General features: G+C 35.8%; 1 protein-coding gene across 1 annotated transcript; it reads left to right on the forward strand.

Moving 5' to 3' along the window:
- The first annotated feature begins 222 nt into the window (after positions 1-222).
- UFL1 (UFM1-specific ligase 1) lies at positions 223-20,943 on the forward strand. Its single transcript, XM_010023447.1, has 19 exons — positions 223-245; positions 676-821; positions 1,897-1,925; positions 2,669-2,766; positions 4,044-4,158; positions 5,926-6,056; positions 6,707-6,765; positions 9,420-9,566; positions 10,786-10,961; positions 11,663-11,842; positions 12,229-12,349; positions 14,026-14,148; positions 16,045-16,165; positions 17,085-17,248; positions 18,209-18,339; positions 18,482-18,562; positions 19,309-19,394; positions 19,846-20,026; positions 20,734-20,943. Exons 1-19 carry the CDS (start codon positions 223-225, stop codon positions 20,941-20,943), a joined length of 2,322 nt encoding a protein of 773 aa, XP_010021749.1.
- The last annotated feature ends 3,076 nt before the right edge of the window (positions 20,944-24,019 follow it).

The raw sequence follows: 24,019 nt of genomic DNA on the forward strand, positions 1-24,019 counted from the left end.
CCTCTAAGGATCGCCTACCGGCGCTCCCTCCCCTCCCCGCGCCGGCGGCCTCCCTTCCCCCAGCCCGCCCTCACGGCCCCTTGGCCCTGACACACAGCCGGGGCCGGGAGCTCAGCCAGGCAGTGACCCTCTGCAGTCCCCAAAAGTCCCGAGGACCCTCACAGAGTACGTGCAGGTTCACGGTGTGAAATTGCCGCTAAGTTCAAGCTGCTAAACGCCGTCATGGTTCCAGTGCTGTTTCTTCCGTATGTGTGGTAGAGTAGTAGACTTTGTTGCTTAGAACTTACTGTTTTTATTAAAGAAACACAAAATAATCCCAAGCAAGCAAAGCAAAACAAAATACACAGAAGGGTGATAGACACAAATTCTGTAAGCACAACCATTCGTAAGCCCACAAGCAGGTGCATTCTTTCAGCAAAAGGGGTTGGCAGCTGTTCAGGAGAAGAGTAAGAGTTGGTTTAGAGATATGACGCACATAAGTGAAGTCATATGGATGATTTGGGGGGTGATGAACAGGATCCTGAAATCAGTTTTTTGTCTTTAAAAATATTCACACAGTAAAATAAGTAATCTTCATGGCCCTTCCTGTGTTGAGTATTTCTAAAACATCAGTTTAAAGATAATTTTAGCAAGCACTTACTTTGACTGACTGATTTTTATTTATGCTGTTGATAGATTATCAGAACGGAACTGTATAGAAATTGTCACTAAACTGATTGCAGAAAAGCAGTTGGAAGTAGTGCACACACTTGATGGAAAAGAGTATGTCACTCCAGCACAGATTAGTAAGGAGATCCGGGATGAGCTTCACGTATGTGGTGGTAAGTGTGGCATTTGCTTTCTTCCTCTGGATTTGGAAGTTAGGTCTGAAGACTACAGAAAGAATTTGAAGGTTGTGTTCAGTAGCCCTAATGTGGCCAAAAAGAAAAAGACAAAAAAAGTGAGCTTGCTTCCTATTGCTTCATCTACATATTAATGTGCCTACTACTTTTTTATTCTCACTTCAGATCTGTGTTAAGCTCTTAGGTAGGCATATCAAGATACATCACTTAGTTTGTATGTTCATTTTTGCCCATGCAGAATTTCGAAGGTAGAAGTGGTCGAAGAACCCTTTTGAAGGAAGTTTGGCATTTTAGTATGGTTAACTGTTTAGCCTAGATATTTGGCCTTGACTCGGAATTTCAAAATCATTCTCTTTTCATGTCATTGATAATATTTTAAAATTGTCACTGACATCTTCTGTTTTACCAGAATGACAAGCCGTCTGCTTTGTAAGATCTCAGATATATAAGGAAGCACATAGGCTTCAGACTGCTTTCTATCAGTGGTTTTAATGAGAAGACAGTTTACAGTTTAAGGATGTTTAAGGATGAATTTCATGTTACCATATGTTTGGAAAATTAACTTCCTTATTATGTTCATACAGAATAGCAATATTCTTACAATTACCAAAAATATGTCTCAATATGTTAGGCCACTGTATCATATCAGTATGATAGCTTGAATTGAATTTAAAGTTGCTGGGTTTTGTTAGTAGCATCATGCAAGGGTAAAAAGTTTTGGCAATCGCTGTTTTGATACTTTTGGACTAGTGGTCAAATCCAGATCAGCAACAAGGTAAAAACTAATTGGGAGGGAGTTTGAACAGTGATTTTTACTTCTGGAATTTCTATATGGGATTGTCAGCAAGGCAATAGGGTAGAACAGGGTAGAACAGTAGGGATATCTTGCACTGACTGCCTGTGATTTGATAATACATAAAGCTGAAGTTGGTTTAATTGGTTTACAAAAAGGTAATGAAGAAATGTTTTGTATACAGTGGACTATGCTATATACTACATCTGTTCAAACATGTTTTATTCACTAAAAGTGTATTTGTACTTTTTTTTTTTGAAGGTCGAGTAAACATTGTTGATTTACAACAGGTAACTTTCTCGTAACAAAAAACTGCATACTTCTTTCTTTACTTCACCATGTGTATTGTAAATGTGGAGTTTATCAGTTATACTCCAGCTAAGTTACTTTTTTAAAAGAGAATGAACTTTATGAAAAGCTGATAGCTCATGTCAGAGTACTGCAGATTACTTAATCTGTCCATTTACTGCTTTATAGAAAGCTCCTGTATGCTTAATAATAATCTACGGCCTCTGAAATCACCACTGAAATGTACAGATTTTCTTTATGAACTCTTCCTTTGTAAACTAAGGATAGCAAACAGAAAGTAAATATGTTTTCCATTTAAATATAAAGCTGCAGGAGCATGCATAATTAACTTTGCACACCTCTTTGGATCTTCGCTCTTCCTTCATTAATTGCTTGTCTCCACTAATCTTTATCCTCAAGTAGTCTTCCTCTGTGACTAATTTTCCCTTCTGGCTTGAGTAAAATCACTTGGAATCAGAAAACCTTTCTGAAGGACAATTTAGTATTTTCTGTTCATAGCTTTCTGGAATTTTTTTATTATAGAGGTTTCTTTTAACCTTGTCACAGTTGCCAAGAAAGCATTGCTGCTTTATTCCAAATCAGAGCTTAACTGTCTATGTATGCAATAGCAGAAGAAAATAAAAGCAGCTTTCCTCAAAACATAGTAATGTGTAGGTATAATATCTCTATTTTTGAGAAGTAATTTAAAGTTCTGATAAGAGGTTTCATTGGCATTTTTCTTTAGGTAATAAATGTGGACCTCCTGCATATTGAAAACAGAGCTAATGACATCGTTAAATCTGAAAAAACTATTCAGCTTGTACTGGGACAGCTTATAAATGAGTGAGTACTTTCAGGAGCAATATGTATAATTCATGTCTCTTATATTTTAGAATGCAGACTAAAAGCATTGGCCAGCTGTTGTTGCTTTTGAAGCGAAATACATTTTCTTGACTTCTGCTAAGGCTGCCTGGTGGTGATCAGTGCTTCTTTTGCAAATGGCACATGAGGCCTGTCTCAGCAAAGTATCCAGTGAATCCGTGGAGCAAAACCCTTACTGAATGTCTCTGTCCAGTATCCTGCACTTAGGAGGCTTCATTTCTTACTCACTGTCTTTGTGTACAGCCACCAGATCTCTCTTGGCTTTGCTGTTTGCCTCAGCTATTGACAAACCCTCTTAATTTTTTCCTACATCTTGCTTTACCTCACAAGCCGAAGATGTATGAGCAAGTTATTTCATGGCTTTCAGCACACTAACAGCCACTGAAGTAATACTCTTGTCTCTATTATTGATTGTGCTGCAGGATATATTCTTGGCAAAGAATGTGAAGTTCCTGGCTCTCTTGAAAAGAAACTATCTTGCTTGTTAAAGCCCATTTCTAAGTCTCATTGACATATAATGTTTTCTTGTTCCTGCTATTCGACAGATTCATACAAGCAGATAAAGGGCCAATTTTAATACTAACTATTTGGTTAGCAGGCTTAAAAAAAAAAAGCAAACAACCACATGTTCACTGACATTGTTCTCCTTTATTAATTTAAAATAACTTTATTTTTGCAAAAATTCAGCAGAAAGAGGTATAGTCATAGAATCATAGGATGGTTTGTGTTGGAAAGGACCATACAGATCATCTGGTTCCAACCCCACTGCCATGTGCAGGGACACCTTCCACTAGACCAGGTTGCTTAAAGCCCCTGTCCAACCTGGCCTTGAACACTGCCAGGGATGGGGCAGCCACAGCTTCTCTGGGCAACCTGTGCCAGCACCTCAGCACCCTCACAGGGAAGAACTTTCTGATGTCTAATCTAAGTCTCCTTTCAGTTTAAAGCCATTATCCCTTGTCTTACCACTACATGCCCTTGTAAAAAGTGTCACTCCAGATTTCTTGTAGGCCCCCTTTAGGTACTGGAAGGCTGCTCTAAGGTCTCCCTTCTCTAGCCTTCTCTTTTTCAGGCTGAACAAGCCCAACTCTGTCACCCTGACTCCATAGGAGAGGTGCTCCAGCCCTCTGGTCCTCATAATGCCAGGTCAATTAGTAATTCAGCATGTGGCTAACAGGCTGATCTTGAAATTTACACTTACTGTGCTGGGGTGTTTTTTTTTCTTGTTTTTAAATAAGGAGTTACCTGGATCAATTAGCAGAAGAAATAAATGATAAACTACAGGAAACTGGCCAGGTGACAATATCAGAACTCTGCAAGGCGTACGACCTCCCAGGAGACTTCCTGATACAGGTGATGCAAGCCACCAACCTAGCAAATGTAGAATTTATTGTATTCACATTCTTTAGTTATCTTGGTAATATTCATGGCTTTAATTGTTATAAGCTGTTTGTCATTCTAAGTAGAAAAGTATTAGGTACATAGAAGTTGCAGCGTAACAGCCATTCACAGAATGAAGTTGACATTTGCCTTTTCACTACTAGGCAAAATTTCTTCATAATCTTTATGACTGTTAGGAACTGATTAGGATTAGTAATGTTGGGAACAGGTTAGAGTAGTGTAAAATCTGAAAATTTATTTGTGTGAAATTCTAAAGATATAGGGGTAATTTCATCAGTCTCATTAGTTTCCCAGGAAGCAGAAATACAATGGTAGAGACCATTCAGAAAAGGTAAAATAAATGTTTGTTTCTAGAAGCTGAAGCCAGACAATCAGAGTAGAAACAAAAAACTGTTTTCCTTTGTTAGTGACTCTTGTAGTGTTTAAAAGCATTAGGGAGAATTCTCTTTCCATTATTTGGAAGACACTTTTTTCAAAGGGTAATCCTATGACATGTGTTAGGTGAGCAGTCATATGATGTACCACAGACAACCTTTTTGACTCTCAGTTTATGAGCAGATTTCTTGTAATATTTGTTGCATGATTAGCTTCTACAAAAACATTTCTAACGTACAGAAATTATTACATGGGTTCTTGTCGTGGTTCAAGCCCAGCCGGCAACTTGGAACCACGCAGCCGCTCGCTCACTCCCCCCCTTTTCCTTCCTCCCCCCGCTCCCGGAGGGATGGGGAGGAGAATCGAAGGAATGTAACTCCCACGAGTTGAGATAACAGCTCTCCAGTAACTAAGGTATAATACAAACCACTACTGCTACCAATAATAATGATAAGAGGAATAACAAGGGAAAAGGACACAACCGCTCACCACCCGCCGACCGATACCCAGCCCGACCCGAGCAGCGATCTGGGCCTTCCGGGTAACTCCCCCCAGTTTTCTATATTGGGCATGACGTGCTGTGGTATGGAATACCCCTTTGGCCAGTTTGGGTCAGGTGTCCTGCCTCTGCTTCCTCCTGGCTTCCCCTCCTCTCTGGCAGAGCATGAGACTGAGAAAGTCCTTGGTCAGAGTAAACATTACTGAGCAACAACTAAAAACATCGGTGTTATCAGCGTTGTTCCCAGACTGAAAGTCAAAAACACAGCACTGCACCAGCTACTAAGAAGGAGAAAAAATGACTGCTGTAGCTGAACCCAGGACAGTTCTCTTTGTTACCTGGGCAGTATTTCCTGGGTTTAGTTCACTTGCAACAATGCACATTTATAAGCTGTTTCTGCCTCTTTCTTTTGTGTTTATTGTTGCTAATTTTTATCTTGTCTCTTTGAAAAAAAATGGATATTGAATTCGTCTGCCACTGGTTTGCACGAAACTAATACAAAGGTTAAATCTGAGTATTCACTGTGCATTTCCAAACCATTCTTACTTCTTTTGAAAAGTTTTCTTTCATCATTAGATACCCACATGTCTGATAGAAGAGGGCATTGTTAGGAAAGCTGAATTCCCTTAAGTTTGGAGTGTGGGCCATAATGGCATCAATTTATATGTAGTAAATACATTCTCAACATACCTAAATAGTAATTTCCACTTGCAGTCCTCATTTCTGACTGTTTTGTCTTTTAGCAAAGCTGATTAGCTGCTCTGTTAATAAAGATTTTTTTCATTAATTATTGTTTAACATCATTAATATACAGTTTTAGCAGTCATCCCAGCTTCCATTTACAGGCATTATCCAGACGTTTGGGTAGAATTATTCATGGACAACTAGACCAGGAAAACCATGAGGTGATTTTTACAGAAGCCTTTGTGTCCCGCCATCGAGCACGCATTCGTGGTCTCTTCACTGCAATTACTCGGTAAATGGAATATTTGCAACCACATATTAAAATATTTTTAGCATAGGTCTTTATAGATGAAATTCTCTTGTGATTGAAAAAGAAAAGGAAATAAAGAGCTATGAATTGATTTCTTTAAGTGTAGTTCAGTTCCTGGGGTGAAATATTTACTTATAGTAGACCCACATTTTTGAAATGGGGACCTCCTTTTGAAAGGAGAACAAGAGCAGTATAACAATACACAGTATACAACAAGTTGTTTGGCTGAAGAAAATGTTGATTGGTAGTTCTTTCGTTTGTTTGGAGAGAATCTATCCTCATTGTCATTCTACCACTTTCCAGTCAATTACATATTGATGTCTGCCCACTATGTGTGGTTCTAGGTAATTTTTTATAATTAAGTCAATAACCTTCTGTGTCGATTTGTATGAAGAGAAAAGCTTGGAACAGCAAAAGTTCCCTTAGAATAATTATCGTAGCTTTGTTATAAGATAAAATTTCATGGGAATTCAAAATTAAAACATTTTAGGCAATGTTAAACATCAGTGTAGCACCCTGGGGCTAAGACAATTTGTAGTTTTGTCCATCTGGAGTAACCTCTCTTATTTCTAGATTCTCCACATCAGTTTCAGGTCAGTAGTTTATTTTGATTTGTTTGTCTTTTTTCCAAGGCCTACACCTGTAAGTAACTTGATCACTCGGTACGGATTTCAAGAACATTTACTTTACTGTGAGTTTCATTTGGATTGGGTTGGTTGGTTTGGTTGGGTTTTTTTAGTTAATTAATAGATTCTTCATTACTAGAAGTATGCTTTCAAATAAGCATTTTAGTATATAGCTTTAAGTCTGGAAGAAAGAGCAATATGTTTCTCTTTAGTGTAAAAAACATTAAAGAGATGTTCTCTGTATCTAAAGCAACGAAAGCATACGTTGATGAAATGCCTCTGCGACAGAATAATGCAAGAAGTACAGAACTCGTTTTGTCATCTGTTTCGTTATTTGCCCTTAGCTACTGGCAGTTTTATCAGTGAAGCTCACAATAGGGGACAGATTTTATGTAGCCAAATAACATTAACTGCTCTGGATTTTATTTATTGACTTTTCTCTGTGATATCGGAGGCAGAGCTTTTGTTATGCTCTTAGTTAAATGTGTTTATATGCTGAGAGATAAAGTGTATCCTTAAACTGTTTGCTTTTATTTTTCACAGTTCCTTGTTGAAATAGAAATGCAAAAAAAAAAAAAAGATTTCCTACCCAACTGCTGAAACTTTTTAGGCAATACTTAATTGTTTCTTACTTCTCATGTTGCAGCTTTTCTTTGACTACCCCCTCCCATCTGTCCAAAATGGTGCTTCAAGCATCATTAGTCTTGTATTCTGACTAAGTGCTACTGGTCTGTGGAATCCCTTAATAGTTTTCTGTCTCTTCTCATGAAAGTTACTGTTTCTCTTTTGTTTGATTGTGTCTTTTTGCCTTCTGGGCATTGCGTGCTTTAGCTGCACTATAATACCTCTCTGCTTACCTTCTTGTTCTTTGCAACAAACTTGTTCACTGAAGATTAAAATCTTAGCATTTAAATAAAATTATATAAACACTCTACTTTCACATAACCTATTTAAGGTTTCCTCTTTTTTTTTCTTTTTTTTTGGAACATGCCATCCAGCTATTCATAGATTAAAAGGAAAATCTGTTAAAACTGCATCTTAGTACTGTTGCAGTACCTGACAAATTTCAGTATGTGGTTACAGTCTTTTTCAAACAGGTCCTGCAAGTACATGATCGTGTTCTACTCATGTACAGTGTTAATGTGAATTGAAGTTATAGTGTTTTCTCATTGCTAGTAATCATCACTGTGGCTAAGGGTATTTCTCATACTATCTTTTTTATGGGTTTTGGGGTAGATTTTTTTTTTAGTTTGTTCATCTTTTTCTTTAGTTTTTCTTACTGTATTTCACTTCCTCTGCAAGTTTCAAAGAGCTTTTTATCTTTTTACTCACTGCCAGAGGACATTTGATTTTTTTCTATCTATTTGCTGAGATACCATTTCAATTCCACAAATGCTGGAAACTTGAAAAGAATACCTTTTAATGATGTTACTTCTATGCTTTGCTTTTTATGTTTGTTATAACTTAACTATTAGTAAGTATAAAAATCTAATTTTACTTTAAGAATCTGTCCTATAAGCTCCATTTTATACAAGGTAACTGAATTATGGCAGAACATGATTTCTAGCTCTTGTCTTACATGATGTAAAGCTGTATCTTGTTTAAATCAGTTTCTCTTTCGTCTACATTTTCTCAGCATAAGTACTGTTAGCTGAGTTAGAGGCAGTGGAGTTCAATAGCTGCTACTCTAGCTTGTAGAGACTTACCTACAATTTGGGCATATCTGACCAAAGAAAAAAATCATGATTTAGCGTGCAGGATTTCTTCTGGAACCAGGTTTTCAGGTAAATTTTCCTGCTTAGGTGCGCTAAACCTTCATGTGCTGTACTAAGCATGTTGTAATGTTGACTCATATAATGAGGAAGAAGCCATACCGTGTGAAACTATTTAATGTTCTGTTCCAGGGTAAAATCTGTCTTTTAATGAAACAGAAATCATCACAAACTGGGGTTAAAAAAGCCATCTAGCAAAGCTCTGGAAATTAGCAGAGCTTGGCAGTTGATGTCACCGATTTTTTTTTAAGTATATCTAGTGATTTATGAGAAGGCACAAGCAGAACATACGAGGCAAATCAGATATTCCTGTGCACCTTTAATGGACCAAAAATACTTTATTTAGCATTGAGAAAGGCTTTGTACTTTGGCACTACCAGTTGCCAGTATGTTCTTCATCAACAGTATTTGTACATTATTAGGAGGTTATTATTGGCAACAGTGTGAACATTGTAAACCATAAAGATGGTCACCACTAGGAGGTGCTTACATTTGTGCAGTTTAGGTAACAATTTTTCATGCCATTTTAGTGTGTTCAAATCTCTTTTTTCTGTCTTGGTTAACATGCAAGCAGTGAATTTGAAGAGAACATTATTACAAAAATGCTTATATATTTTATATATAGAGAGAAAGATACTTTTATGACTACATTTTCTAAAGTAAAAGCTCAAACTGTACAGTTACATATTCAGCAAAAAGTGTTTTGATTCTGCCATTGAGGCTCACTCTTTTGAAACATTGTATGATTTCCAGAGCTTTTATCAGAAGACTCACATAGTCTTAAAAATAGTTGATAGACCCAAGAAATGTTTTTCTAGAACAAGCACAAACAACTCATGGGGGTGGGGTGTCAGCAAAGAAGAAAGCAAACAGGGAAAATAATTGCTATGTTTTGTTTAGTGGAGATAAAGTGGAAAGTGCCACTTCTTTTATTTTCTGTATTGTAGCTGTGCTAGAAGAACTTGTTAACACTGGTCGACTAAAAGGCACTGTGGTTGGTGGGAGACAGGATAAGGCTGTGTTTGTTCCAGACATCTATGCCAGAACACAGAGCAACTGGGTGGATTCCTTTTTCAAGCAGAATGGTTATTTAGGTAATTAATCTATATTCCCATAGATAAAATGTCTTTCTAAGACTAATATAGGTAATTGGTCTTACCCTAATATAGCCAGTGTTTGGAGTGAAGCCTTACAAGAATAAGTGGAAATCAATACAGTAGTTGATACTCCTTTGTTAAAAGACCCAGTAGTTGATACTCCTTTGTTAAAAGACCATCTTGCTTATAACGATGTGTGTTACTTTATCACAAAGAACCGTATTTCAACAGAGAGAGCCATACTGCTAAACAGTAATTTCATTTCTCTAAAACAGAGTTACAAATGCTACTTTTATTACTGTTCTGAAAACATTTATTAGACTGCTCATTGTAGACTTTACACGTGATCGTGTTTGACCCACAAGGTTGGAGTTTCAGTACAGACATCCAGATTACAACCAAACTTGGGCTAACAGTCCAGGCAGCCAAACATGCAGTACACAAGAAGAACCTGTGCAAAATAAGATCTGTAGAACTGGACCAGGTAGCACTAGTGCCCTGACTAGAATCCAAACAAATCTATCCAGCTTAAAGATCAGTGATGGTGGATGATGATGTTTTAATACAGGAGTATGGGAAAATATGAACCTAAATAAACAAAGAATGTATCCTTTTGGTCCCAAAGGGCCAGTTCCTAAAAATGGTCTTGCAGTTTGAAAAACTTCAGCATAATTTACTGTAGTAGCATTAAGTGTTTCTATGATATTGCTTGACTGATAGAGTATCTGTCAATCTTTGAATGTTTTCAGAATGTCTAAGTATAAACTGCCAAATAGTTGAAACACTTTGCTTGTGAGGCATTGCACAATTCAACAGGCATATTGGGGTAACTTTTGAAAACGAAACATTTTGACATTGTATATATTGTAAATATTGTTCATGTTTTATTGGAATATTTTGGAAAGATGCAACTGCAAAGATAAAGGTATAAGAATCAGAAAAAAAAATCAAAACCCAGAGCTAAACCTCAAACCATTTTTTTTTCCAAAACTCAGACCAAAGTCATGTCAATGATTTGATCTTCATATTTCTCTTAAGTATGTTGTCGCGCAGCTTGTAGCACACTAAGTTTTAGGTCAGCATCAGCTTAAGGCTGCATTTACTTGTATACAATCTATGAAATTCTTCATTTCCTGCTTTCAAAAAAAATTACTACTTAAGATCCTGTGAGTATGTGAAGGTACTTAAATGTGACAGACATCTAACTGTTTTATAGAATTTGATGCGTTGTACAGACTTGGCATCCCTGACCCAGCAGGCTACATTAAAAAGAGATACAAGTCCACACAGCTCTTATTTCTGAGAGCAGCTTGTGTTGGTCAAGAAATTGTGGATCAAGTTGAAGCCTCTGTAGAGGAAGCCATCAGCTCTGGAAACTGGATAGATGTAGCAGTAAGCAATCCTTTCAGTTGTTGTATTTATTTGTTCTGTCTTACTTTTGTGTCCAAGGATACTTTATTGATACTACACATATGTATAATGAAATTTCCATGTTGTCAAAGAAGAATATTCAGTTTAAGTGAAATAACAAGTAAAAAGGCATTATTTGCCTTTAAACTGGCCTGAACAAAGCCAGTGGAAGGATGTAGCAGTATTCAGTTGACAGAAACCTAGGACTAATTTTCATTTCAAAATTAGTGCTAGTGTATTGTGCTAGAGACCAGTATATTTGGGGAGGGGTGTGTGTGTGTGGAAAAATAGTTTAAACTGGACTTTTGTGACAGTTCCGTAAGCAGAGGGATATTAGCCATTTTGTCCTAGCCAAATCCTAATTCTAGGCCTTAACAGCACTATTTTGTCACTTGTAAGTTGTAAAACAACTGCTGTTGTTTTGTGTTTGGTGTTACTCTATCTGTTGAGGTGCATTTTGAAGAAGTTGCCATGCATTTACACAGAGCAATGTTGATTTGTGGTGTTAGAAGATTTAAAAGTGTTTACTCTTAAATTACTAGTTTAATTTTAAAAGTGCAGTGTATTCTAAGTAGTTAATAGATGTAAAATGTCTGTGCATTCTGTTTATCCACACGCAAGTGTGTCTATCCATTCCAGAACAGATTATTGTATGTAAATGATTTTTGTTTTCTTTACCCTAGACTCTTCTGCCCAGTTCATTGTCAGTAGAAGATGCTGGAATTTTGCTTCAGCAAGTGATGAGATCTTTAAACAAAAATTCTTCAGGTTTCATCTTCAGTGACACTATTGTGGTCAGTGAGAAATTTCTAAACAGCTGTGCTGATCTATTTTCTGCTACAATGCAACAGAAAGCTGAAAAGGTAGGAGTTTTATTGGTTAAGATGCAATCAATATATGTCGAGCGTTGGACTATAGTTTATATGACTTTGTATTTGCTGTTGCCATCTCTTTGCATTTCATCTGAAATACAGTTTGAGAAGAAGAGAAAAAAATGAAGAAAAGGTTTGCATGTATAATCAGCGTAATTTAATATATGTTCAGTTGCACTCAGGGAACACCATTCCACTAACAGCGTGACCAGATGCTGAATTTTGAAGAGAAGAATAAGTATCTCTTCATGTGTTGCACTTTGAATACATGGTGTTACCTTAGCATACTGAAAACATGGCCAAAAGGATTAAATGTTTCTGCATGTATCTTTTGTTGCTGTATCTTTTTGCTGTTAAGTGCATGTTCTTTATTTTAGGAAATTAAAAGTAACCCTGTTAATTTAATCACTGAAGAAGATTTTAAACAGGCTTCTGGTTTAGAGAACTCATATGCTAATAAAAAAGACAAAAAGGATGAAAGAAGAAAGAAGGCAACAGGTAAAGCATCAATATTTGGCTTAAGCCAAAGGAAAAAAAAAAAAAAATCTTGTTTAGCCTTGGAAATACTCAAATATAAAGTTACTGTTACTGTATTTTGTAGTCTAGTCTGGTAGTTCCTTCCAGTCTGTTGCTGAAGATATTTTAAGAAATAATCCAACCACTTCTTCTCATTATCCTGTAAGTGTAGCTATATCTGAGCTATGTCCGTGAGAACTAATTTCAGGTTGAGAAATGCCATAAAGATGTCTTGAGTTGGTCTAACACAAGGCAGCTGTCTTCAGAAGCAAGGAATCCATGTTCATTTGTTAGTGTATATGGTTTGGTCATGTAAGACTGAGTAATGTATTGAGGACTGGCCAAACCAGTAGCTCGGGGACCTCTGTACCATTTTTGGTTACACAGTATAGATACACTGCTGAGCTCTACTTCTCAAGGACGCATGAAAATGAAAATATTTCTTAGTAGTCTTGAGAAATTAATTAAAAAATCACTCTGTATAAATAGAGAAATGAGGTTTGGGGTTTTTTTTTTAAATATTGTACATCTTTTCTGACAACCATGCCTGACAATTTTCTGTAGTTGGCACACACAGCAGTTATTTGGAGATTCACAGGTTAATATATATTCTGGGTGGGGGTGGACGTCACAAATGGAGAAGGTCTTATAAGTACTTCATCTGCTGCTAACTGCAAGTGAGCTACTTAGCTGTTCCTGCAAAATAATTCTTAAAAATCCATCTATAACACGTAACAGATGCAGCTAGCTTTGTGAGTAGTAGCATCTTGTCTTTGTGTTTCCTTTTCTTAAATGATAGCACTGTTACATCATGTAGTTACTTGAAATCTTGAACCTTATATTTAAATGGAAAAAGAACTACTTTCTCAAGACTTGGTGTGTGTATGGAACCAATTATTCTGGGGCTGAAATTTCTTTCAAGTGAAAAAAGAAGGGAACAAGCTGTGAAAAGGGGAATGAACAGCAGAACAGTTTACCTTGTGGAGAGGGACTGTATTTCAAATTAAGATCCTGTCTGCAGTGTGAATATATGGATTACGGGATGTATGAACTAAGTAATTTGATATGTTTGTCAGAAGTGGAACATCTCATTGCATTGTAGTAATCTAGGAATAGTTGAAAAAGAATTAGTGTTCTAGTTAATTGAATGCATGCTTCCAAGAATATTTTGGATAAATGCATACTATGTAGGATTTTTTTCTCTGCAAGTTAACAAAGTTACATTATCTGGGGTTTTTTTTAGTAGCTTAGTTATTCAGCATCACTGAATAAAAATGCTAAATGCCTACTAAGGTGCTGTTTTCAGCCAATAGAAAATCTCCCATTATATTATGAAAAGTGGTATTTCATCTGTTTCCAGCTGGAAAAAGATATTGTGCCTTTTTGAAATAAAATATATAGGTATATTTGGTATGATTAGTATTTGTGTTTATTGATGACATTAGCTTAAATAAAGCTGTGACTCAGTTGCTCTTTTTTTCTTAAGAATGAAACTTACAGCCCTAAGATTCTGGGACATGGATTGTAGGTTATGTTTAGAATCAGGTTGTAGGGTTTTAATTCAGCATTAACAAGTAATGCAAATAAATTACATTAATATTGTAAACTTTTTAAGTGCTACAACTTTGCTGTGTACTAAGCAAATAATTCTCCACCAGAGGGCAGTGGATGCGTGAGAGGAGGAGGAGGTGGTAATGCTAGAGAGATCAAGATTAAAAAAAACAAGAAGAAAGGAAGAAAAGATGCTGACAGCGATGAAGAGTTGCAAGCGCCTATCACAGGTTTGTATTTTTATTTTGGGCATTGTCTATTCATACTCACATGTTTTTTAGCACTTGATCTTTCGCATCTCTGTTTTTTCCCACCGTTCTGACAATGTCAGGTAAAATGTCAAAGATGACAATACTGTTTAGTTAGAGTTGTGTCAATGAATATGTTGCTGTTTAAATGAAATAGACATACTATATTCACTGAGAAGTATAACTTAGTCTTTAAAAAAGAAATGTAAGTAAAGGAAATGAGTGCCTGTGGAGTTTTTTATTATTTGATTTTGTGTAGGAAATACCTTAGATTTCAGGATTAATGTTCTGCTTGGTTTCTTAACACTTGCTGAATAGTGTATGATAAATGGAGAAGTTCACATCCAGTTCTAAATCTTAATTGGCTTAAATTAACAAATCATGACAAAGAAATAGTACGTAGATGTTTTTCCTCATCGGGATAAAATATACAGTCAAAGTTTTAATATTCTAAATAAGATTTGTCTTGTTTAACTGGCACTTCTACATCTGAACAAGTCACCTTTATAACTACTGACTTTGTAATGGAGAAAGGTAGTACTTTGAAGGACTAGTCTGTCTCGCTTGTTTTAGATACGTATTACAGGATGAGATTGAATCGCTCTCTATCGGTGCCCATTTCTCTGCCTTTACCATTAAGACAAGGAGCGTGAATGGCATCCTCAGAATTAAACACCTACATTGTTAGGCTTTCAGCAAACAGTAGTTGCAAGTGACACAGTCATAAAAATGTGTTATTTCTTTTATTCAGTGGAGAAGCAGAAATGTGTGCTTCCATTTTACGTATAGTATCTAGACTTTCAATACTGACTGAAATATTTTTAAACATATTTGAAGTTGTGAAGTACAGCATCTTAATTTTGTATGATACTACTCTCAGATTACTGAAATTCTCATATAAAGTTATTTTTCAAGGCTGCTTAGTTACTGAGCATATAAAATTAAGTATTAAATCACCTTTTTTTTTGTATTTTACAATTGTTGATGCCTGTGTTGCTGTATTTTAATAGGTAGATTGAGCCAAAATCCCAAGGTAAATTCAGATGTGTATAAATAAAACCTTTCCAAAACGTGATTTAAGCTCCCTTACTACCAGTTTATATAGCCCTGTATGTTGTTCATTGCTAGTGTGGCACAATTAGGAACATCATTGATTTCCATTCATTCAGTTTCTTTATGTGCAGAATAAACCTGTTTTATGTTGCATCTGCAACATAGAATGCCTGTCCATTTCTGGTTACCTGTCTTCATCCTGATCTCATTCTTATGTGTAAAACAATTCTGCAGCATGCAGGTAAACTTCGTATTTTGTCCAAAACCAAAATACAGAGGTACTAATTCATGTGTTAACAAGCAGCATGTAAGTTGATTTTATTACTGGAACTTCTTGTCTGGTTTAATACTCCTGCTTTTTTAGGTCTCAAATTTTATGTTGTAACCTCAAGCTTAGGATACCCTTTGTTACATGATTGTGTACTGTACTAAATGGAGTTTAAACAAAAGCCAACCTTGTGAAGTCTTTCAAATTGGAACATTTTATTCAGCTTTGGCATTTTAAAAATCTACTTGGTCTTGGTGACTTCATAGTTTCTGAATTGGTGTGTAGGCCAAGCAGTTTGAAATGTGACTACAATTATTACTTAAGTTGCCTATGAAGGAAAATAACTTCTAAGCGATCAAAAGAGATATTTTGTCAGTTTTTCATATGTGTAAGATTTAACTATCATGTGTAGTCATCCCTTTTTTTGCATCGTTGTTAATGCATTTCTTCTGTGGAGGTTTGGACTTAGAGGCATTTCAATGTCTCATGCCACAGAGGAAACACAGCAAAACTAAATACAATGTTTTCTCAATGAATGTTGCTCATGACCACTACAGGTAGGAATAAGCAGCCAGAGTTCCCTTTCATGTCACAAGATGAAATTCAGGATGTTTTAAAGACCCACATGCAGGATTGTCCTGAAGAACTTATTACAGAACTTGCTGAACATCTAATAAGGTAATTTCAGAAATTCAACTGGAGTTAGAAACTCTGCAGTTCACTTCAGATGAACCTTCTCTTCAGTCTGTTTTCTTCCTTAGAAAAAATGTTTTGCTGATGGAAGCAAAGCATATTACAGCTCCATGTTATGTACTTGCTTATGTATTAGAAAACTGTCCTGACACAGTAATGAGAAATAATGCTTCTGCTTAGCAGCAGTAGGTGGTTCTGTGCCCTTTGTCAGCAGGCATATTTTCAAGTTCATGGTTGTACTTCCACCCCCTTACACTGATCATGTTGGGGTTTCATACAGCCCTTGGTCTGTGTTCACGTTTCCTGTCTTTTGTGGCTTCGCTGGTACCTGATGAACTGGGTAATAAGCTAGGTCAGCAAACTGATCTAAGCAAAGATGAATATCTTCTTTTAAAAGATGTTCCATAAAAGAGAGAGGATGTGAATATGTGTGTTCAGGGCAAAAAGGACATTAGAATACAATGGTAACTGTAATGGTAACATTTTTAGAAGGGCCCATGCAACTTAAAAGTCTTCCGCTCTTATAGCTATCATGGAGCTGAAATTTGTCCACAGATCCCTGAAAGAGTTTTTGAATAGCATTGCGTCTGGAAATATTTTCTTTCATTTTTTTTGCATTTAGGAGTTGTTATGAGTTAAAACCTTGACAAGCATGTACATACTGTGCATACTGTAAACATTAGTACTTCTGCACTTACAAAAGTGCATTTTAAATTCCTAGTGCTTTTTTTGTTATTTCCATTATTTGCTTTTTTATTTAGCACACCATTCTGTGGCATTCATGTCCCATTCACTTACTGTGTAATGAAATAGCTGTCTCTATTGCTGATATATTTGGAAAAATCTACAATTTTACACTTCGCTTGATGTTCCCTTTTTCTTCTTTCTTCTTCCCTGTTTTAAGACCTTTAACAAAAACTTACCAGGAAGTTGTGCGTTCTGTTTTTACATCTTCAACATCTTCTTCTGGAGCCAGCAGAAGACAGACTATGAAGGACTTGCAGGAGGAATTCTCAAACTTGTACAACAACATTCGGTTATTTGAAAAGGGAACAAAGCATTTCACAGGTACAATACATATATACTTTAAAACCTGAATATACTCCTTCAAGGGTGTTGAAGTTATTCCAGAATCTACGTTCAGGGTCAAAGAAGGGGAACAGTTTAAAAAGGAAAAGCTTAAAGATGCGTTTACTCTGCCTAACACTGACCTTATGCTGAAGTGCAAAATTAGTAAGCCTCCTTCATTCTGTCACCTATGCCACTAATAAAAAATACAAATACTACCTGTTTCTAAGAAGGCACTGTTAAAAACTCTTTTAGGTTTGATACGGAAAGTAGCTGCTCCTTGAGGGCAGCTTTTCAAAAAGGTGTAGATTCATTTTGCAGTGGGTTACTTTGTAAGGTGTCTTCTTTAGCTACCTATATTTTGTGACAGAAAAGTAGCATTAGGAAAATATTATAGACATTTCCAAGATTCTCTGCTGTATTCAGCTTTTATATAGAACTTTGCCTGTGGAAAACTTGTAACAAAAGGAAATGCTAGTAAAACCCCTGAAATTCCTATGTTTAGTAATAAATGGAATTATTTCCCATTAGCTTCTGTTCTTGTACATGTGTTCTGTAGCCTCTTTTTTCTAAAAACTGTTTCAGTCCTAAAGTCATGTGCCTGCTTTTCTGTTTTACTGCTTGTCCTGTAGACTTTTCATTTTTTGCTTATTGATGAATAGCAGTGGTTGTTCATTAGGGGTTCAGGAGGATTGTACAGGGACTACTTTACTGCTTATACAAATATACCTTTTGAAATACTAGCAACACATTAAAATGCTCTTAGAGACCTGAAAGCTCACATTTTTCACTGAAGAATGTCTGCAAACAACTGCAAATGTCATGTTAGCTTCATGTATCCAGATAACTTTGTCATACTTTGTTATACTACTCATACTTGATAAGAGGAAGTGCTGTGATAACTGTCATAAGAATCACATAGCTATAAGTTAACTTTTAATCTCTTACTTCTTTTAACAGATGAGACTCAGAGTAATCTTGCCAAACATCTGTTGAAGACAGTCTGTACAGATATTACAAATCTTATTTTCAACTTCCTCGCGTCTGATTCAATGATGACAACAGAAAATTACTCTACAATCACAAGTGAGGTACACAGTTAACGGTTCCTTTTTAACAGTCTCAAGTAGATCAGTGATGTTTATTTAGTATTTTATTATCTTCTATATAAATGTGCCTACAGCTAAAATGATAATTAATAGTACGGATTATTTTCATTCTTGTCTCATACAGGTCCGGACAAAGATTTTAGGTAAATTGCCGGAAGATACCAGAGGCCCTTTAACTAAACTGCATACTTCTCTCAATGGCAAGGTAAAATGATCCAGAATCTGAGTTGAGATTTTTCTACTAATACAGTGCTAATAAACAGCTAACATAGAGCGCGTAGTACATAACTGGTGCTGCTGTGAAGGATAAAGTCAAAATAATCTTTTGAATTTTTGTAAGTCAGTGAGAATAAGTACATTTTCATATCTGTGAATTCTAAGAAGTGAAAAGGTGATCTTACATTGTGATACTGATAGTCACCTAGCTCTTCGCTTCCAGGTGGAATCCAGTGTATCTCTTAAGTGCAGGTGAGAAAAATAAAAGCTGAGAGAGAATCTGCAATTCAAAGTGGTTGATGTTTCTTGTATTTCATTCCTGAAGATCCTGATTATTCTCCCATGTATTTCATAACTAGTAAAACTCTGGATATTTAGGGGGAAAAAAAACAGATTAGCAGTGAAAGTACAAAGCAAAGTAATTTATTCTTTTATGCAGAAGACCAGACTGATACTTTTCTTAAGAAAAACGTATCTCTAAATAATTGTAGAACATATATTCCTTTTTTAATTCCGTTTTTAAGATTAGTGGATTATAACTTGGTTTAGTATTTAAGTATACAAACAATTAGAAGAGGAATAGAGTTAATTTCTACTAAATACTTTTTACTTTCTCTTTTCTTTCCGAGCATATTACAAATGTATTCACAGTCACCTGTTTGTGTGATTAATTTTGAACAGTAGTTTTTTATAATCTGCTAACACAGTTTAAATATTTATATCATTTTCTGATAGAGTGTAGAAGATTTTCTTTCATGCCTTGATTCTGCAGTGGATATTTGTGGTATTATGGTGAAAAAAGGAGACAAAAAGAAGGAAAGGTACCTTAATTTTATTTATTCTATGCACAGTCTGTGAAATGTGGCTGTATTGCTGCACAGATGTTAGGTGGTTAGTTTGGTAGCAGTCACACAGAATGTGTAAGTAAGAGGCAGTTTTTCTTTTCAAACTGTTTAACTGAAAAATGCAAAGTCAAGCAGTCCTAATTCCATGGGAGAAGGAGGAGGGGGGAGTTCATATTTATCTAATTTACTTGACTTACTACTTCTTACAACACAGTTCATAAATTCTCTAGGGGGCTCTCAAAATCTGAGCTACACCAGTGCTAGTTTTTTGGTTTTTTGTTTGGGTTGGGTTTTTTTGTAATGTGTTATTTTACATAGAACTGGTCAGAGGAGAAAATTAAAATTAACTGAAGTTAGGTGTTTTAGAGTATATTATCAACTGCTGTAAGACAGAAATATTTTTATATAATGTATTCCTTTTCCTCAGGCAAGTCCTGTTTCAGCACAGACAAGCTCTGACTGAACAGCTTAAAGTCACAGAAGATCCAGCTCTTGTTCTGCACCTGACATCAGTTCTGTTATTTCAATTTTCAACCCACTGTATGCTTCATGCACCAGGAAGATCAGTACCACAGATCATTAATTTCCTAAGTGGCAAGATCCCAGAGGTATTCCTTTCTAACTTCTTAAGGGGAAAGTACCTTGTTTCTATGACAGAACATTGAAGTTGTGCCTTACACTGTTTCTGCTGCATAAGACTGACATCTTTGTGTTTCATGTCTAATTATTGTTTTATTTACAGAATAGATAATTCTGCTGATAATGGATTGTATTTCAAAGCTATCATTTCGAGAATCTGTCTTCAATATTTTTTAATAAAACTAAAAATCGACCTGTTAGTAGTACTGCAGCTTTTGCCTTTAACCATAGATACAGCTGTCTACTGCAGGATGTTATAATTCTTGCAAGTGAAAATTCTTACACTCTCTTTCCTCCCAGTTAGAGCAAGGTTGATTTTTAAACTTCTCTAGTTCAATTTTAGAGAAAGATAGACCACTTCAGAAGTAAAAACATTGAAATTCTGTATTCCAAACTGCCCAAACTGGTGATGTTTACTAACTGCACTGCTTCCCTGCTTTGGTAGTTAATTGTCCTGTTCTCACAGCATTGATGCACTTTAATTTTTCTGCCTCTTTGAATGTCTCTCAGAATTTAGGTTGCAAAATAACTTGATAGAAATATATTTATGTATATATTTAACCTCTTTAGGCAAGAATGGGAGAATGCTTTTTAAAAAATTTACTTTAATTAAAGGTCTGGGTACCATCTCTGTAAGAATGACGTTCCTTTGCTTTGTTCTCTTTTTTCCCCTTAGGATCAGCATTCTTTGTTAGTCAAATATCAAGGGCTAGTAGTGAAACAGTTGATCAGCCATACAAAGAAAACTGAACATGGAGGCAGTGACACATCAGATAACCAGGAAGAGGAAGGAGCAGATGCCATTCGAAAAGAGCTCCAGGAAATCACTACCTCTATCAAAGACCTTGTTCTCAGACCTAGGAAGTCTTCTGTAACAGAGGAATAAAATTATTATTTGGTGCATCCACATCCATAATGCAGTCAGATTTTTATTTTTTTTCCTTATCCTGAAGTAAAGGATAGCAGAAAATTCTTTGCAAACTTTAAAATTTAGCTTCTAATAATGGCAAATTACAGCAGGGTGATGTTGGTAGAGTTTTGTTGTTACGGGGTACATGTAATACGTGTAACACGTACATTGTAGCAGTACAGCTGTGGACACTGGGTATGAAATTAGTGGGGTTTAATTAGCGTCTTCATGTGAGGCCTCAAGAAATGGTTATTCAAATAACAGTGTATTTTATTCCATACACACACAAGCTTACGGTTTTACTTCTCTGATTTGGATTTATAATGAATTAAGAATTGCATATAAATGTATTTAAGCCCGTATATCTCAATTTCAAATACTAGTTTTGAAATTGTCTGCCTACTAGTATACAAATGAAAGGCCATCTTTACTTTTTTATACCATTAGTGGATGTTTTCTGCTTCGGTTCACTGGACCGCAATGGTAAAAACCATTGAGTACAAGTGTATATTGCTAAAGTTAAGAGAAGTAACCCAGTATTAATGTGAGTTTCTAAATGTACCGAAAGCTTATGAAAATCAGCATACTCATGCTATTAATGTGTTCTGTTAATGTCCATAATAGCTGCTCATTTCAAGCTTGTAATTCAAAAAGAGGAGGTGATAACCATCTGCACTGGTATTTTGGGAGTCGATAAATACTGTTACGCCTGGATATTTTACATGCTACGTGTTCATTCAGCAGACTTCTTGAGTTTTTAGTCCAGTTCCCATAGCAGTTAGAAGCATTGCATTCTGTCAGCTCCTTGAGAGAACTTGTAGTATTCTGTTTATCCTGAGTTTCATTAAAAGAATTCAGTTTATGATCTTTCTACATAAGCTTTACAGGCCAAAATACTGGCTAAAGTGTTTCCCTTGAGTTTTTTACCAGCCTTATTTTTACACGAGCAGTGCTTTTCGTCTTCAGGAAAGTCGTAAAATGTGTAAAATAGAGTTCTGCTAGTATTAATTACACAATTCTTGTATAAAAAATATACTGCTAACTTATTTTTAAGAAAAGAAAATTATCAAACAGAAGATACTGTAGTTGTCTTACTTCAATATTGCCCATTGATTTCATGTGCGTAATTTCAGGGTTTCACATAAAGTCAAGTTTGAGTAGTAAGGCAGAAATAGAGTTCTTTTCACTAAATATGTCATTCACCCATTCTTGCCGAAATTGTTTGATTCTGAAAGAAAGCAAATTCTGTGCAAACCCTGCTCTGTTTTCCAACAGTTCACGTACTCTATAAGCTAAATCTTAAATACGTTAAAACCTGAAATAGCAATAGATGAAAGTTGAAGAGGCCAAGTATGGAAGCTCAGTAACTGATTAAACAAGGTTAAGATAATTTTGGAAAGGTAAAAAATTGAATTTTGTCCATATATAAAAGGCAGTAACATTTATCAGTGTTCACAGTGGTGCTGGTTTTTACCAGGTGTAAGGCAAAACAGTTTGCCAGTTGTAAGGCAGAAGTAAAGGTAGTTGTTTTTCTTTCCTTGGCTGTTCGCTCTCCTAGCTGACAATAAAAGGCAATGAGAAGTAAGAGATGAAAAATATTCAGGCTATTTAACTTTGTTTAAGAAATGGAGTTTGCATACAGGGAATAGGTTCAATTTCTTGTTATTTACCTAGAATAATTATTAAGTTCCTATATTGAATGTAAACAATTTTATATGACATTGAGCTATTTTGTAAATAATATACCATATGACATTCTGTATGGAAATATGAAGGTATTTTAATAACATTAAATGATTAAGTATTTAAAATGCATTCTGTTGATTTCATCAGTGGTTGATCATCTTGAAACTTGCAGCTTTCAAAGACCAATGAGCAAATGCACCATTACATTTAACATGCCATTCTAAGTGTCCCTGTTTTTTGTTTGATACTGTTTTATGCTGGAATAATAATGGATTTCTTACAAAATTTACTATATCGTATGTTAGACTTTATTGTAGCTAGTGTTAAAGGGATGATAAAAATTATTATTTTAAGTAGATACAAGGGAAGCACTAAAATTCGGAGATATCTTCTGGCTACTAACAGAATTCAAGGAGATATAGGTTGGAAAACCTTTGCAGATGTTTTTGTTGTCTCTTAGCTGTGGAAAATCAGTCTTTCGTTTATGATATAGAAGTATTCTGAAAGAGAAAGAAAAGGAATATTCTCAATTTCCTGAGTATTTTGCTAGTTCATGGGGTTTTTCCTCTGCCTGGGAGGAATTGTCTTAGAAATCAAGTGTTCAGTTCACAAAACAAAACTGCCCTTTGAAGGCACTACAAAGTATACAAATTAACGCTCTTACTTTGATTTCAAGTATTTAGCCTCAGCCTCTCATGCTCTTCACCTATGGTATTTAAACACCACCATTGTTTTTTTTATAGGCTTACCAAGCTGGTTGATTGTATATATGCATGTATGTCTATATACACAACTATTTATGAACATTGATCTAGCTTCATTTGGTGCTGCTCTCAGCAAATTGAAATGATTGCATTAGCCATACATAGAATAATATCTCTCTCAGCAATGGCCTTTACTTGCCCTCTTTGTAAGTGGCAAGATGTGACTTTTGTAGCTGGTTATTTGGTTATTTGCAGGTCTGCTGGAAGTAAACAAGCTGTTGCTCTGTTAGAACTTGCAGCCTTATTCCCAATTCTCTTGTTTCACAGCTTCTAAAAAAAACCCAAGAAATTGGCAGAAGTTTCTAATTAATAGCACTGGGGTTTGTTGTCTGCATGAATCCATCCTACAGCGTGGTCAGATAAAATTACAGTACTTCTGTTCTCTGTGTAGGCTCATGAGTGGGCTACTCATGCAGTGGTTGCTCCGTGAATTCTTTTTTCCAGTGAGTAACAGTTTCATTTTCATTAGGTTGGGAAAACAGAAATCTCTACAAAACTGGGTAGATTTGGGTGGGGGTTTTTAATAGGAAGTGTAGTACTTTTGCAGAAGGCACAAGAATGACTATACCGAGTCAGATCGAAGGTCTGTGTAGCCCAGTACT

This window comes from Nestor notabilis, unplaced genomic scaffold (assembly GCF_000696875.1).
Source record: "Nestor notabilis isolate BGI_N333 unplaced genomic scaffold, ASM69687v1 scaffold751, whole genome shotgun sequence".
Lineage (NCBI taxonomy): Eukaryota > Metazoa > Chordata > Aves > Psittaciformes > Psittacidae > Nestor > Nestor notabilis.

Bases quoted from the DNA above. Each gene is read 5' to 3' on its own strand.
- UFL1 (XM_010023447.1), top strand. From the start codon at position 223: ATGGTTCCAGTGCTGTTTCTTCC. The intron at 246-675 runs GTATGTGTGGTA...TGCTGTTGATAG, and splicing joins GTTCCAGTGCTGTTTCTTCC to ATTATCAGAACGGAACTGTA. The intron at 10,962-11,662 runs GTAAGCAATCCT...TCTTTACCCTAG, and splicing joins GAAACTGGATAGATGTAGCA to ACTCTTCTGCCCAGTTCATT.